Source organism: Caloenas nicobarica, chromosome 22 (assembly GCF_036013445.1).
Source record: "Caloenas nicobarica isolate bCalNic1 chromosome 22, bCalNic1.hap1, whole genome shotgun sequence".
NCBI lineage: Eukaryota > Metazoa > Chordata > Aves > Columbiformes > Columbidae > Caloenas > Caloenas nicobarica.
In genome coordinates this window covers 686,875-701,489 of record NC_088266.1, presented here as the reverse complement: position 1 = coordinate 701,489, position 14,615 = coordinate 686,875, and the positions used below count along the sequence as shown (strand labels likewise).

General features: G+C 54.0%; 1 protein-coding gene across 1 annotated transcript in view; it reads left to right on the top strand.

The window, feature by feature from the left end:
* The window catches only part of EPHA8 (EPH receptor A8), a 51,822-nt gene extending 39,166 nt beyond the window's left edge, over positions 1 to 12,656 (top strand). Inside the window, exons 6-17 of the mRNA XM_065650032.1 lie at positions 1,943 to 2,067; positions 2,241 to 2,403; positions 2,881 to 2,977; positions 3,613 to 3,680; positions 4,224 to 4,349; positions 5,257 to 5,442; positions 6,065 to 6,126; positions 6,517 to 6,726; positions 9,038 to 9,187; positions 10,354 to 10,544; positions 10,946 to 11,101; positions 12,542 to 12,656. Of these exons, the coding sequence (XP_065506104.1) occupies positions 1,943 to 2,067; positions 2,241 to 2,403; positions 2,881 to 2,977; positions 3,613 to 3,680; positions 4,224 to 4,349; positions 5,257 to 5,442; positions 6,065 to 6,126; positions 6,517 to 6,726; positions 9,038 to 9,187; positions 10,354 to 10,544; positions 10,946 to 11,101; positions 12,542 to 12,656 (1,649 nt within the window). The remainder of the gene's footprint in view (positions 1 to 1,942; positions 2,068 to 2,240; positions 2,404 to 2,880; positions 2,978 to 3,612; positions 3,681 to 4,223; positions 4,350 to 5,256; positions 5,443 to 6,064; positions 6,127 to 6,516; positions 6,727 to 9,037; positions 9,188 to 10,353; positions 10,545 to 10,945; positions 11,102 to 12,541) is intronic.
* The last annotated feature ends 1,959 nt before the right edge of the window (positions 12,657 to 14,615 follow it).

Genomic DNA, 14,615 nt, shown 5'->3' with positions numbered 1-14,615 from the left:
CTGTTCCTCCAGCCTTCTCTCCATTCCCAAAGGGCCAAGCAGCAGTTCATGTTGTGCTCTTAGTTCACACCAAGGCCAGGCCCTGGCAGGTAACAGCAACTTTTGCTGGGAAAAAGTCTCTGTCATGCATGTCTCATCTTTGCAAATCTCTTGCTGTGAAATGCTCTTTCCCCAGGAAACCCTTCTGAGCAATGCTCTAGCCCAGGTGGGCCAGGATCTTGCTCCAGGGTTACCTGGGCATTTACCCAGAGAAAAGCAGAGCCCAGCTGAGCCCCTTTCCATGGAGCATGCTGCAGGCGGAGAGGACAGGGCAGGAACTGACCCTTCTTGTTAATCCTTCCTGTTGGAAACTATCCTGCAGAACTTTCCTGTGGTGCTGAGCCCCTTCTGCTCTCATGGTGGTGGTGCCAGCAGGAGAAACCTGGAGGCCCTCACTGGGTTATCTCATGGCTGGCACGAGAACAAGGGGTTTTGTTATAACACCTGCCCATAGCACTTCTTCAGCACTCTGATGAGCCCACGTGGAGATGGCTCAGACCTGCCGGCTCGCTACTGCATGATCCCTCCAAGTGCCAACGAGCAGCATTGTCCTGATGCCTTGGAGGGGGATGTTCTTGGGATGTGCTGCATGTTCCCATTTCAACCTCTCTGCTGGAAAGTGGATATGGAGCAGGTGCTGCAAAAGCAGCAGGGTTGGGAATGTGGTAGTGATTGAAGTTTAGCTGCTGTGCCTGCATGGTGCTCCAGCTGCTGCACACCACAGAGCATCCCTGTGTGCCAGGAGGGGCTGAGGAACCCCTGCTGCTCTGCTGGGTGGCTTGTTCACACTGGGTGCTGGTCACTCCTGTCCCCCCGGCCCCGGTCAGCTGAGCAGGGCAGGCACTGGTGCATCAGAGGTGTCTGGGGCTGTTTGGAGAGATGGCGTTGCACGTGCCTGTGGGGTTTAGCAGATTCGCACCATCCCACCCTGTCCCAGCTCCCTGGGTTGCTGTGTCCCAACAGTTATTTCTGCTTCTCAGAGGAGCCGGCCTGAAGATGAACTGAGCTAAAACTGGTGCCTTTCAGTCCCTGGGAGCCCCACTTCTGCTGCAGCCCCTGCAGCCTCTTTTGGTCTCTGTGCTGCTCCAAAGGACACGCGTGTGCTGCAGCCACAGCAGACAGAAGCTCCATTTGCCTCAGAGATACCACATCCCACTTTTCATCTGGCAGCTGGGGTCACAAGCGGTGCCTGAACCTTCCCATGAGATGAACCCAATGGCCGCCCCTGGCCATTGCAGCACCCACCACGCTCTCTGGGGTCCTTCCAGGGGGGATTTTCCTAGGGGGGAAAGAGGCTGGTGAGTTGGCTCCTTCGGCTGTGACAGCTCCAGTTTGGGCATGGCAGGTACAGGGACTGATTCACAGGCTCCCAACTCGGGACCAGGCAGATGACAAGTACCACAGGGCAGGAGAACACTCCCAGGGCACCTTTAGACTGATGCTCAGCCCCTGCTCACTGCTCTGGGCATTTATCATCACCCCTTTCCCTCTTCGCCTGTCTTTCTCCCCCTTCCCCAGGTGGGGCAGGAGGGGTCAGGGTCCTGGTAGGGGTCTCCACAACCTCCAACCTTGCAGCCCCTTCTCCTTTCTGGCTCCAGATCACAGCAAAGCACCAATGTCCCCTCCTGCCCATGTTGGGACTATGTCCTCCTCTTTCATCTCCTCAGAGCCTGCTCACTCCGTGGGAAAGAGATTGAGGTAACTGAAGTGAACAAAAGCCTGTTTGCCAGTCCCTTCACAGCACTCAACTCCAGATGGCTATAATTAAAACAAAAACATGGTTTAAATTGGGGTCCCGCATGGGGCTCCAGTTCCACCCATCCGTGCTGCTGTGTCCTGCTGCCCTCACCCATGCAGGACCCCCACCAGCAGGTACGTAACACCCTGTGCTCTGCATCCCCAGCCCCGTCCCAGGTGGTGGTCATCCGTCAGGAGAGCACAGGCCAGAACAGCGTCACCTTGCTGTGGCAAGAGCCAGACCAGCCCAACGGCATCATCCTGGAGTATGAGATCAAGTACTACGAGAAGGTAACGCTGAGCTTGCTGCTGCAAACCCGTCCCAGGGTGGCAGACTTAGACAGGGGCATGGCTCAGCTTAAATCCATTGCTGATATCGTCCAGCCTTGCACAAAGGAGTATTTTGGAAGACTTTGTGGTCACTGTGCTGATGCAGCAAGGTTTTTGGTGCTGTTTTTCCCCAGGACAAGGAAATGCAGAGCTATTCGACTCTGAAATCCAAGGCCACCACTGCCACCATCTCTGGGCTCAAGCCTGCAACCCGCTACATTTTCCAGGTTCGGGCTCGCACCTCCGCTGGCTGTGGGAGGTTCAGTCAGACTGTGGAGGTGGAAACAGGGAAGCCAGGTGGGTGTGTGCAGCCTTGGGCTGTGGGAAGTGCAGGGCAGGGAACATGGGGGATGGTGATGCCTTTCTTCATGGCCATTGTTCCTCTGCCACACAGGGAGGGAGGCTGGAGGAACATCTCCTGAGGTTTCAGCCTGCAGGCCTTGTTTGATGTTGCCCTCCTGAGATATGCTTATACATTAGAAAGAAGAGGGAGGAAGGACGTAGCAGATAGGGCAGGGAAGATCTGGTGAGGTCCTGAGGCTCCAGACTCCTCTCTGTGCTGGTTTGCTGTATCACCATGGCTTTCCCAGACCTGTCCTTGCTTTGCCCATGTGTAAATGATCCCTGTACAGTAGGAGAGCCCTAAAGCTGGGCCTGGGTGGGGGATGGTGCTTTATCTTTGAAGACCATGACGCCATTGGGGTAGGGAAGTTCCTGAGCTCAGCAGAGCTCTTCCCACTCCAGCTCACCTCCTTCCTACCCTGCTTCTTCCAGTCTCTCTCCGGTATGACACAATGACAATTGTCTGGATCTGCCTGACACTCATCACTGGCCTCGTTGCGTTGCTGGTGGTCCTAATCTGCAAGAAGAGGTGAGTGTTTTCTGGAGGTCAGCGTGGCTTGTCACCAGGTGAGGCAGAAGGGATGGGAGAACTTGGATGCAACTTTTCTGCTCTCAGTTTGTCCAGAGTATTCATAGGTCAGGGGTTAATAAGCAACCAAGAGACTTCATTTAGGGGCCACCCTGCCTCCACTTTCCCTGAGGCAGAACTAGTTTCCAGACCTTCCTCTCATGCCAGCAGGCTGAACAGCAGTAGAAATAGCAATAGCCATAGCAATACCAGTACGAGGGCTGACTGGGTAGGCTGGGGGATAGGTTAGGAGTGGAGCGAGCTCTTCTCCATCAGAAGGGTCTGAGGGGGGCTGTGTCTGCCACATCTCAGCATGACTGAGCCAGGCACATGGAGCACACATGCTGCTGCCCACCGGAGACAAGAGAACTGCAGCTTTTAGCACTGCCAAGCCTTGGAGAACACCCAGAAAGTGCCTTGCTCCAGGCCACAGCGTCAATCCAGCAAGATGCAGGGATGCAGCTGGTGGAGGGCCAAGTGTCAGCTCCAGCTCCTCCTGGGCTGCCTGCAGCCCTGGCATATGCTGCCCTCCATCCTCTCTTTGGACTGTTTGTGGGACAGGAGCACCTCTGCTGACGCTTGTGTCCCTGTGGCAGGCACTGCGGGTACAGCAAGGCTTTCCAGGACTCCGATGAGGAGAAGATGCATTATCAGAATGGTCAAGGTAGGACCCTCCCCACTGCTACCCCTGGGGTGTGAAGGACTTCAACCCTGTGGATGGGCAGGGAGCTGGACCGTGACCCCCAGCACTGCTGTTGTTTCTGAGGTGAAGGGTTTTGACCACTGCCTGCTTCTGGGGAGAAGTCTTCTAGGAGAGCTGAGCAGGGACTCTAATCCCAGGGACATCCTGGTAATGGGGTTGCAGGGTTGCACAGTGTGAGATGGGACTGCGGCAGGTTCATCCCAGACAGCAGCAAGCCAGAAGAGTGGAAAATTCATCACAGGTGAGGGGTGGGAGTAAGGGGGTGATGAAGGGGGATAATCACATGGAGGAGACCTGGGCAGCCAGGTCCTGGACTGCTCTGAGGACAGTGCTATGCCAGAGTGCTTTCGGTTTTCTTGGGGCTGCAACCTCTGTGGCTCCTCAGCATGTTGACCCAAGAAGTCCTGTCCCTGCCCATACTCTGCCTGGCTGCTGGGTCCCCCTACTTCTCAGCAGGGCTGCCTGAAAGAGCTTATCTTCTCTCTCCGCTTTGAAACCTGACAGTGAAGTTCCCTGAGTCCAAGTTCTATGTGGACCCCCACACGTATGAGGACCCTTGCCAAGCTGTGCATGAGTTCACCCGTGAAATCGAGGCCTCCCGGATCAAGATTGAGAAGGTCATTGGGTCTGGTGAGTCCCCAGGCCAACTGTCTCTTTGCGTCATGTCTACTCAGGGAAATTCATGGTCTGAGATCGTGCCATCCCTGTGGGACCACAACAGCATTGACACTGTGCTCAGCCAGGGCTTCATCTGCTCCTTATCCTTTCAAGATCAAAATAATGGCTAGAGTGGGGTATTTTTGGTGCATGAAATAAACTCTTTGAGATAGCCTGGTGCACAGTGTTGCTGTGGCACTGATGGCTCAAGCTGATACAGCAGATGGCTCAGCCTGTCCCCCGTGGGTGGCCACCCTGCTTACAAACCTTGGTGCAAGTGTCTGGGGTCTCAAGATGCAAATGAAATTGCAGACAATATTGTAAATTTTCAGAAGAAAAAAGGGTTTTTTGCATATGAACAGGGGCTTGCAGGAGAACAGGGGGCAGAGATGGAGCTAGAACTTCACCAGCAGCACCCCAAGGGTTTACCCCAGAGCAGCATTAGGAAACCTGACTGAGAGACACCCCTGCTGCTGTAAGAGACTCCCAAATTTGTCCATTAAAAACTGTAAAGCAAGTGCCACTGTAATCACTACTCTTGGCCCACCGCCTTCAGTAAAAGGCATCAGAGAGAGGTGGTTTCTGATGTTTCTGCCCAGTTCCCAGAGGTAGCACTGGAAGCCAGAGATGGGCAATCCTTTCTGTACTCATAGGCAGCGATGCACGAAGAGCCCAGAAGTTAGTATCATAGAATCATAGAACAGTTTGGGTTGGAAGGGACCTTCAAAGGACATCTAGTCCAACTCTCCTGCAATGAGCAAGCTCCTGAGGGCTGGAGCACACTGTGAGTGTGCCAGCAGGCTGGGTGATCCATGGTGCTGGTGGGTCGGCGGAAGAAGCTGAGGAACTCCTTGTGCCCTCACCTTCCCTTGCCTTGCAGGAGAGTCCGGAGAGGTGTGCTACGGCCGCCTGAAGCTGCCAGGGAAGAGGGAGATTCCCGTGGCCATCAAGGCTCTGAAAGCAGGCTACACGGAGAAGCAGAGACGGGACTTCCTGAGTGAAGCCAGCATCATGGCGCAGTTCGACCACCCCAACGTCATCCACCTGGAGGGGGTGGTGACGAAGAGTATGTGGCCGGTGGGGACAGGACCCTATGTTGGGGCAGAGCTGGGATGTATCTCCTTGTGGGCACCCTGGGAGATAGGGGTCAGAGATTACTTTGAGTGCACTCCATCCTTTCGCTGCCCCAGTTGCTTGCTTGTCTCATGTCCGTTTACCTGGGTCCCCTCCATCCCACCCCCTTGCCTTGTCTTGCAGAACAAACTTTCCATGCAGCAGTTCCCCACCCTGCTCCACAGTGCACTCCAAGTCAAGGTTATTGGTTTAGGAGATGCCCTGCCCATTAGTGTTTATTTTAAAGGCTGCCTGTATTGAATCATAATTTGAAGTCTTCCTTCAAAAAGGCACATTCTGATGCAAAGCGTTATGCTAATGGCATGCAAATTTCAGCAGGATAAGAAAGCTGATCTAGCCACATCAATAGGACCTGGAGGGAGGGGTGAGTGTCAGGGTTCTTGCCACATCCCCACTGCCATGCCCATCCTGTGCGGTGCAGGGGTGAGACTGCTCCACAGGGCTGCAGAAGATCCATGGGCCTGGATTCATGTCTCTCCCAGTAAAAGTCTGGCACTGGGCTTCCCAGAGGAAGGTGACTTCTCTGCTAACTTGACCTCCCTTGTCTTCTGCAGGCAAATTGGTAATGATTGTTACTGAATACATGGAGAACGGCTCGCTAGACACCTTCCTCAAGGTAAGGAGTTCTTTTGTATTTTTATTCTCTTCACATCCCCTTGGGCTGCAACTGGAGGAGAGGCTGGTTTCTGCTCCTCAGCCTCACAGCTACTGTGGCCACTGCGTGACAGTGGTGTGCTCCAGGCTCTCACCTCTGCAGCAGACACCAGCTCCAGGGCATTGCGGTCAGTGCCCCAGAGAGGCACTGCGAAGGTGGGAACACCTGCCTGAGTGGCATCAGAGGCACTGGGAGAGCAGGAGGTGGGCTGGGCAGACAAGAGAGAGCCACTGGAGTTAGAGGAGGCACTAAGCCAAAGATGAGAGGTACTGTGGGGTTAATTTGACAAGTGCAGCATCAACAGACTGCTGGTGAAAATCATGAATGAACTCTGGCTTATTTCCTCTCCAGAAACACGATGGGCAGTTCACCATCATCCAACTGGTGGGCATGTTGCGTGGCATTGGAGCAGGCATGAGGTATCTGTCTGACCTGGGCTACGTGCACCGGGACCTGGCTGCCCGCAACATCCTGGTAAACAGCAACCTGGTCTGCAAAGTGTCTGACTTCGGCCTCTCCCGCATCCTGGAGGATGACCCCGATGCTGCATATACCACCACGGTGCGTGGCTCCTAACGTTGCAGTCTTGTTGATCCTTACTGATGGTGGTTGCCTCAGGCCATTGACAGATGTTAGACACTTGCAAGTCAAGATAGGCAGGGCAGGGGTAGAGATAGTCACCTCACCGCTGATTTCTGGACCAAGAGCATGAATCCAAAATGCTTCTGAACCTTAATGCATTGTCCTTCATACAGAGCCATCCCAGAATGGAAGTGTGCAGTGAACAAAGAGAGGCAGGGTAGGAGAGTGATCAAACCTCCACAGCCAACAGTTCGCGTGGACACGTGTGGCCCACCACACATGGACACTCCCAAGTCCCTGTTAGAGTCCTTCCCTAGACTGTGTAGCTTCTTCCAGTCTTTCAGTTGTCCTAGAGCCGTCAGTTAGTGTTACAGTACACTCTCCAGTGGCCACACACTCACTTTTCCATGTGATGGTGCCTCATTCAGGGTGGGAATTGGCTTTGCAACCTAGATGATTATGTTTTAAGCTGGGACACTTCTCTCTGTGAAGTCATTTTAAAGTTTTCTGGCCAACCTGACAGCTCTGGAGTTTGACGTGCTCCTCCACTGGCGGTCATCAGAGGGCAGATAAAATACATTGAGGGAACATGCTCTTTTTGCACTTCTCTGGCCATGAAAGTAATTAGTGTGTTTCCCAGGCACACCTCTGGCAGAGCAAACGTGGTTGATAGGCAGTTCTCAATGGAGGCCAGTTTGGAGCTGCAGCTGAGGAGTTTGAGCACCACTTTTCAGAAGGACCGGGACTAAAGAGGCAGAAAGAGCTTCAGGCTAGTTTGGGATAGCTCATGGCACTGAAGAGCAGGGTCCAAAGTGGTTGCAATTCCGAGGCATGAGTGCACAGTGGCCCAGCCTGGAGAATGTGGCCTTCATGCTCTTGGCTTGGCTTCAGTCAAGTGGAGAAGTGAGCCAGAATGTATCCCATGTGTGTCTTTGCATTCAGATGCTCCTTTGGTTTCTCAAGGAATAAGCTGATATTTCAGATCCTTGAATTTCGGGTGAGGTTCCTGCTGCTTGGTTCAGGTACAGCTTCTTCTGCATCTTGGCTTTGGGGCTCTCAGAGGAACAGTGAGAAGGGGCCCAACATAAGCTAGGTCTACAGACACACATACAGCCTGGCCTCCCTCCCACCAAGCCAGTCTCTGAGATTTTCCCCAGTGCTTTTAATCTTTGTGAACAAGTTTCCAGAAACGGTGTGTCAGTGACCACACTGGGTCAGGAAGGTGGCCTGGCTGACCCAAGCTCATGTATTGACCTACGTGCTGACCTTGCCCAGTTTCTAGAGACACTGTCCCATGTCCCCAGTATGAATGCAAGCAGGGAGGTCACTAGAGGATGGAGCAGCCACTGGGAATGTCACAAGCAGAGGCTTTGAGGCATCTTGGCACAGTGAAACCCACCAGAGATGTTTGCTCTGGAGGAAAACTAGGTGCAGAGTCTGGAAAAAGCTGAACTGTGAGGATGCAGCGACAGGATCAGGAGCACGAGGTCTCTGGCGAGATCTTGGTCAGGTTATCCTGAAAATGATGATGCTTTCTTGTTCAGAAACTTGTGACAGGGTGGTATCCTGTGTTCCTCCACTGTTGTTCCTCTACCTGCTCAGGACATTACTTCCCCAAATGGGCTCTCCCAAAGGACACATCATTCATCTTCGGTCTCCATCAAGGAGTGGGGCAGAACAGACAGGACTCAGTTGAGTGGAAACAACTCTCCCAGGCACATAATGCCTGCCCAGCTGCTCTGGGGAACTCATCCCACATTTCATGTGCCACGACTTTCCTCTTCCCATGGCTGGCAATCACAATTTTACCTTAAATATATTCTTAGCCCATATATTGCTGATTTTTGTCAGCATGGTCCTTTAATTCACCAAGTTCTCCTCTTCAATGCTTGTCTACCAAAGCAGTAATGGAGAAGGAGCGTGTGCCATCGCTCTTCTTGTCTGCTCAAGTCCTGATCTCTGCCTGCACCCAGGGTCAGCTCCTTGCTTTGTGCTCTGGTGGCCCTTGGCTCTACTTCATGACTTTGAATTCCTCTCTCTTGAATGCTGAGGGCCAGAATTGTGCATGAAGGAGACCTTGTAAAACAGCACAGCTTTCTTCTTTCTCTACTGGAAATACCTTAAAGTCATCCTTCAGGTACATCTCTAGGCTTCTTTTGTGCCTCTTCAGTCCTTTCCACCAGAAGCCATCCCAGCATATCGCTTGTCTGATCTGCTGTCCCAGATGCAAAGGGTTAGGGATACCTGAGCCCTGCATGCTCTGAGCCTCCATTGTTGTTCACTTTTTCAGGGGGGGAAGATCCCCATTCGCTGGACGGCTCCGGAGGCCATCGCATATCGCAAGTTCTCCTCGGCCAGCGATGTGTGGAGCTACGGCATTGTCATGTGGGAGGTGCTGGCCTACGGCGAGCGCCCATACTGGAACATGACCAACCGGGATGTGAGTGGATGTGGAGCAGCATGGTGGCCTCTTCTGGCCTCACCCAAGCCAGCCTAGCCAGGGGATCTGGGGAAAAGGGACCCAAAGAACAGCTGTTGCCTCTCCTCACATCCCTGCAGGGCTGTGCGCAGCATGTTTGTCACCTCAGAGGGGACATCAGTGTGTTGCCCGTCATTGCACCACGCAGCCTGTCCTTTTGCAGCACAGTGACTCGTGGCTGTGCCTGGCTGTGGGCACTGTGTGTCTCCCCATCCCTTTCTGCTGCCCTGCACAAGCCTTTCTGCTGGTTGGAGTGCTTCAGCATGTCTTACGTCACCTTTCCCATTCCCTGGAAGGGGTCAGGGCTTCCCCAGGATCGCTACACCCCACTGCATTCACCTGTCCATCCCTCCTGCACCCTGTGCTGGGTGTTCATCCCTTCCACTGCCCTCGTGAGGCTGCTGAAAGCCCCAGGCTTGCACCACCTGGCAGGAATCTTCGGGCTTTTCAGTTATGTGGAGCCACTCTTACCTCAAGAATAGCATAAAACCTGTAGAAAAATGTAGGTTATATTCCTGACTGTAACCTGAGAACAAAATTTCCAAAAGGAGGGAAAAAATGAATATTTTGACTTTGGAGAACCACAGGACGCTTTTTTTTTTACCTACAGGCACTACAAACCTATCTGCCTCCTACCTGCTCTGAGTCCTGAGAATCCCCTCTCTCCCTATCATTTTTATTATTTTAGAAAGTGGCTTTGGTTACAGCGGGGCATGGATGAAGTGGTTACACTACCTCCTTCACACAGTTCCTTTGAGTAGGGTTTCCTCCAGCCTTGCAAGCCCTGGTTGTAGAACATCTGAGTGCGAGTGCAGCTCTCGTGGCTTGTCTGTTGGAGGGAAGCTGCAATATTTTAGGCCTGTTGGACCACTTAATAAACCTGCTGACATAGCAGTGATTTCTTGTATGCGTATGGTGTCCAGCCTCTTCCAGCTCTCCACAGAGACTGCGCACAGCCCGCTGGCAATTCACGTGTCGTTTAGCATGAATCGTGTGCACAACCCCTGCTTCCCCATCTGATGGCCCCAGCAGCTCACACACCAGGGATCTTCCCCACGTGCTGCCACCTGGGGTGCTGGGGGCTGGGTGGGAATGCCCCTCCACTGCAGCCTGTGGCTTCCTTCCAGGTCATCAACTCAGTGGAGGAAGGCTACCGGCTGCCTGCCCCCATGGGCTGCCCCACCGCCCTGCACCAGCTCATGCTGGATTGCTGGCAGAAGGACCGCAGTGAGAGGCCACGTTTCTCCCAGATCGTAGGCATCCTGGACAAGCTCATCCGCAACCCTGACAACCTGAAGTGCACGGCCACCGTGAACCGGTAAGAGCTTCCCAAGCTGCTGCAATGAGCAGGGGTTGACAGGCGATGCTGGGCAGAGCATGTGGGCTGCAGTGAATAAGGGATATTTCTGAACAGCTCCAGCAGCAGTGGCTTCCCTGCAACCATGGACAAGCACAGGGCCCATGGGCACATGTTGTGGAGGGCAGTGGGGGCCATCCTGCACTTCACTGCCTTGCTCCCACTACGGTATCCATACGCCAGCACCTATTCAAACATGTGCAGCAGTGCCCACGCAGCAGCATGTCTGCCTTCACCAGCTTGTGAGGTGTCTTTCTGTCCTGGCCTCACCTGCAGGGTCACAGGCTCTTTGAGATGGACCTCACAGCCTGGCCACCTAGGACCAGCACGTCCTGGGCTAACCCCTTCTGTCCTGCTCCCAGGTTCACCCAAAGGCGCTCCGACAGGAGCCTCCTTGACCTGTCCAGCTGTCTGACAGTGGAGGACTGGCTGGAGTCCATCCGGCTGGGGCACTACCGGGACAACTTTGCCATGGCAGGGTACTCCTCCCTGGGCATGGTGATGCGCATGAACATCGAGTGAGTACAGAGAACAAACAGCACTGATGGGGTTGCCTGCACCATCCCACAAGCCCCAGGCAGTGGTCATCCTGCCTTGGCTCGCTCAACCTAGCTGGCCCCCATGGCAGAGACAGACCCCTAAGGAAAGAGCATTTGGCCCGTACCAGGTTCAAGCTGAGACCTGGGGTGATGCCCAAGGGTGTGCTAACCTTTGAAATGAGGTGTGGGAGTCATAGTGAGAGGGTGTGAGTACCAAGTCACCTCTGGTGCCCTGTGGTGTCTCTCCAGCGTCATCACAGGGTCACAGATGATTTGGAGTTGTAAGGTCCTTGGAGAGGTCACCTAATCCAAGCTCCTGCTCAAAGCAAGATCAGATATGATGTTGCTGTTTCCTCTTAGTTTTGTGTCCCCTGCAAAAGGCATGTCTGGACCAGAGTGCAGCTGGGCCATACTGCTCGTCTTCTCTGGGATCACCTTGAAACAAAAGGAGCTGGGGGGCACCTCAGAGCTTCTTCAGATCCCGTGCGTGGGACTGACTCCCTGTTCAATGCACCTGAGCAGGGAGGCACCATCCAGGGCCTTGGTGTGAGTAAAAGGTCATAGTGAAGTGACCAAGGCTGGATTAAGGAGGGCTGGGGAAGATGTGTCCCACCACCCATCCTCATCCTCCTGCTGTAGGGAGCTTGCTCTGCCACCTGTCCAGGGGTTTTCTGAGGTGGCTGATGCTCCAAGTGTAACCAGAAAGGACAGCAACTATACCCACTCCTACCCTGGGCTTACATTCCCCCTCCCTTTGTACTAGCATTAGTGCCAGGGCTGGCAACAAACTCTCCTGCTTCTGAGAAGACTCATTCTCTGTCAAAACCATGAGGCTGCCAGACATTAGTTCTGATGGCTTGGGAAGGATGTGGCACTGCACACCCTGATGGAGGCGGGGCAGGTAGAGAAGTAGCCAGTGAAAGGGAAGATGGAGAGACACAGGCAGAGCACTGTCATGTGCATTGATTGGGGGCTGTACTTGGGACTGAGCTGATACTGATCCTTGTTTCTCATATACATTGGGAAAGCTTTTGAGTGGGAAAGGCTCATCATCCATCCGTCTTCCTGACTGGTTTATCTGAGAGCATCTTGCTAAAACTGAATCCAATTTCAGACCATCGATCTTGTCACCTGCTCATCTGTCAGGAGCGATCCCCCCCCTGCTCCTGCTCCCCCTGGGGCTGTCACAGCAGCCCTGTCAGGAGGATGTGCCCAAGTGAATGGCAGCCTCTCTGTCCCTGGCAGGATGCCCACGGACCTTCAGCAGCAGCAGGCTTGTGGCGATGGGCAAGCGGAGAGGAGTCAGGTGTGGGGTCTTGGGCTGGTCCGTGGGTTGCACACACATGGAGGACAAGTGTCTCTCTGGGGCCCAACACAGGTCCAGCCCATGCGGTGTCTGATAGTGTCCTTGTTCCCCAGGGATGTTCGAAGTCTGGGCATCACCATGATGGGCCACCAGAAGAAGATCTTGAGCAGCATCCAGGCCATGAGATCCCAGCTACTGAACACAAATGGCCCTAAGAGGCATCTCTGATCACCAGCTTTGCAGACCCGCATCAGGCATTCCTTAACACTTACCCTGGCAAAGGGGCAGCAGGGTGGTGAGCAGGAAAAGGGGCACCAGACCAGGACCTGGAGCTCCACCAGCATCTCTTTGATTTCAGTGTCAGTGGAAACGTTGCCTTCCAGACACCTTGATGGTCCTGGTACCTCCTTCCTCCATCTGAAGCGGGGAGCAGCCTTCCAAGCAGGCTGGGGACACGTCTTGCCTCTCTCCATCCTCTACTGTGTCTTTGTGGGACTGGGGCTCCCCACAAAACTATGCAGGAGAGGTGGTAACCCCTTCACACAGCGGGATGGCCCCAGCTGCACCTGCAGGTGTAGGAGCATCAGACACAATAGCAATACCAGGGGCAGTGGGACTGGCCTTGCCATGGCACACGGCTCCTTTGGACCTGGCAGTTGGGGAGTTTGTTGGACCTCTGCATTGAGGCAGTCCCCACAGGCTGCCACACAGCAGAGACAACCCTGCTCCCAGTACCTCCCAGTTCCAGTGTACTCCAGCCTGGACCTCCTGAACTGCACCAGCCTGCAGGTGACTTCGTGGTCACCTCTACCAAGCCCAAGAGGCCAGGGACAGAGTACACGCCAGCAGTGCCAGGAACAGCTGGCTCTGTGTGCAGAGACTTCCACAGCATGGAGAAGAGGTGGCCAGAATCTGCTCTCTGGAGCCTCCAGAAGTCTCAGGGTGCTGCAGGAGGCTCTCCACCTCTTGAACCCACCAGCACTGCTCCTCTCTGGATCCAGCACAGGCATCCCAGAGCAGTACAGGCACATTTTCTAGGACCACAAGCTCAGGTTTCTCCCCCAGCAGAATGACCATCCTGGCCTCCACCAAAGCTGTACCAGAGCAGAGAGCAGTGGGAGAGTTTACTCCCACCTCACATAATGGTGGGACAGAGGGGCTTCTGCCAAACTGTACTTTGTTCTGGTGTTGCCTGAGAGAAACCCAAGAGCTTTCCCATTACCACGTTACCTGACCATGCCAGGGCTGCCATGTCATCTGCAGAAGTGGGGTCTTGAGCAACACCTTCAGCTGCAGTCACACAGTGTATAGCTGGAGACAGGGGCTCTGGGCAAAAAGGATCTTCAGCACTACCCAGATGATGAGCCCAGTGACTGGGAGGTGGGCCTTCCCTCCACAGCTCTCCTCTCTCCTCTACATAAGCATCTCTTCTGGCGAGCTTGCCTGGTGCAGAGCACTGGCCTCCAAAGCCTTGTGGAAGCTGGTCTGAGAGGCCTGAGAGGCTGAGCTGGACGCAGAGATGCAGATGTGCCAGGGAGGGGGCAGGCTGTGGGGTGGGAAGGTTTCTTTTGAGTGTAAATACAATTTTCTATGGGATTGGGAAGTGTTTTACTGAAATGTGATGTTAAGTACACAAAAGTGGTCTCAAGCACAGAAATCTCAGTCATGAGGCTGAACTCACTGCAAAAAACTCTGCTGGGCACATGGCTGGGGAGGTGGGCTGCTGGAGGGACCAGCCTGGCCCACAGCATCCTCTCCTGAGCACTAGCACAGTAAATCCAGCATCACTCAAATGAAGGTACTGGTAGGATCTGGCCTGAGGTCTGTTCCTCTCAGTGCTGTTTGGACACAATGTGGGTGGGGGGAGGGTTAAAGCCATTTCTCAGCTGCAATAATCCTAGCTAAACTTGCCTTTTGGGGGCCGGCTTAGCTTTCCATCCAGGGCATTTATGTCCTGATGCATTCTCTGACTGTGGCGGGCACTTTACTTCTTCCTATGGAAGTTCTTTGTAATGGGGGACAGATGCAATGTGTTGTTAAATTTGTATTGCACCCTGCATTCTGCACTCACACCTGTCACACACCCACCCTGCAGCCGGTGTCACGAGGAAGGTCAGTCCAAGCCCTGCAGCACAGGATGGTGAGTTCTGGCCGTGTCCTGTCTTCCCAACACTTGCATCTCCCCAG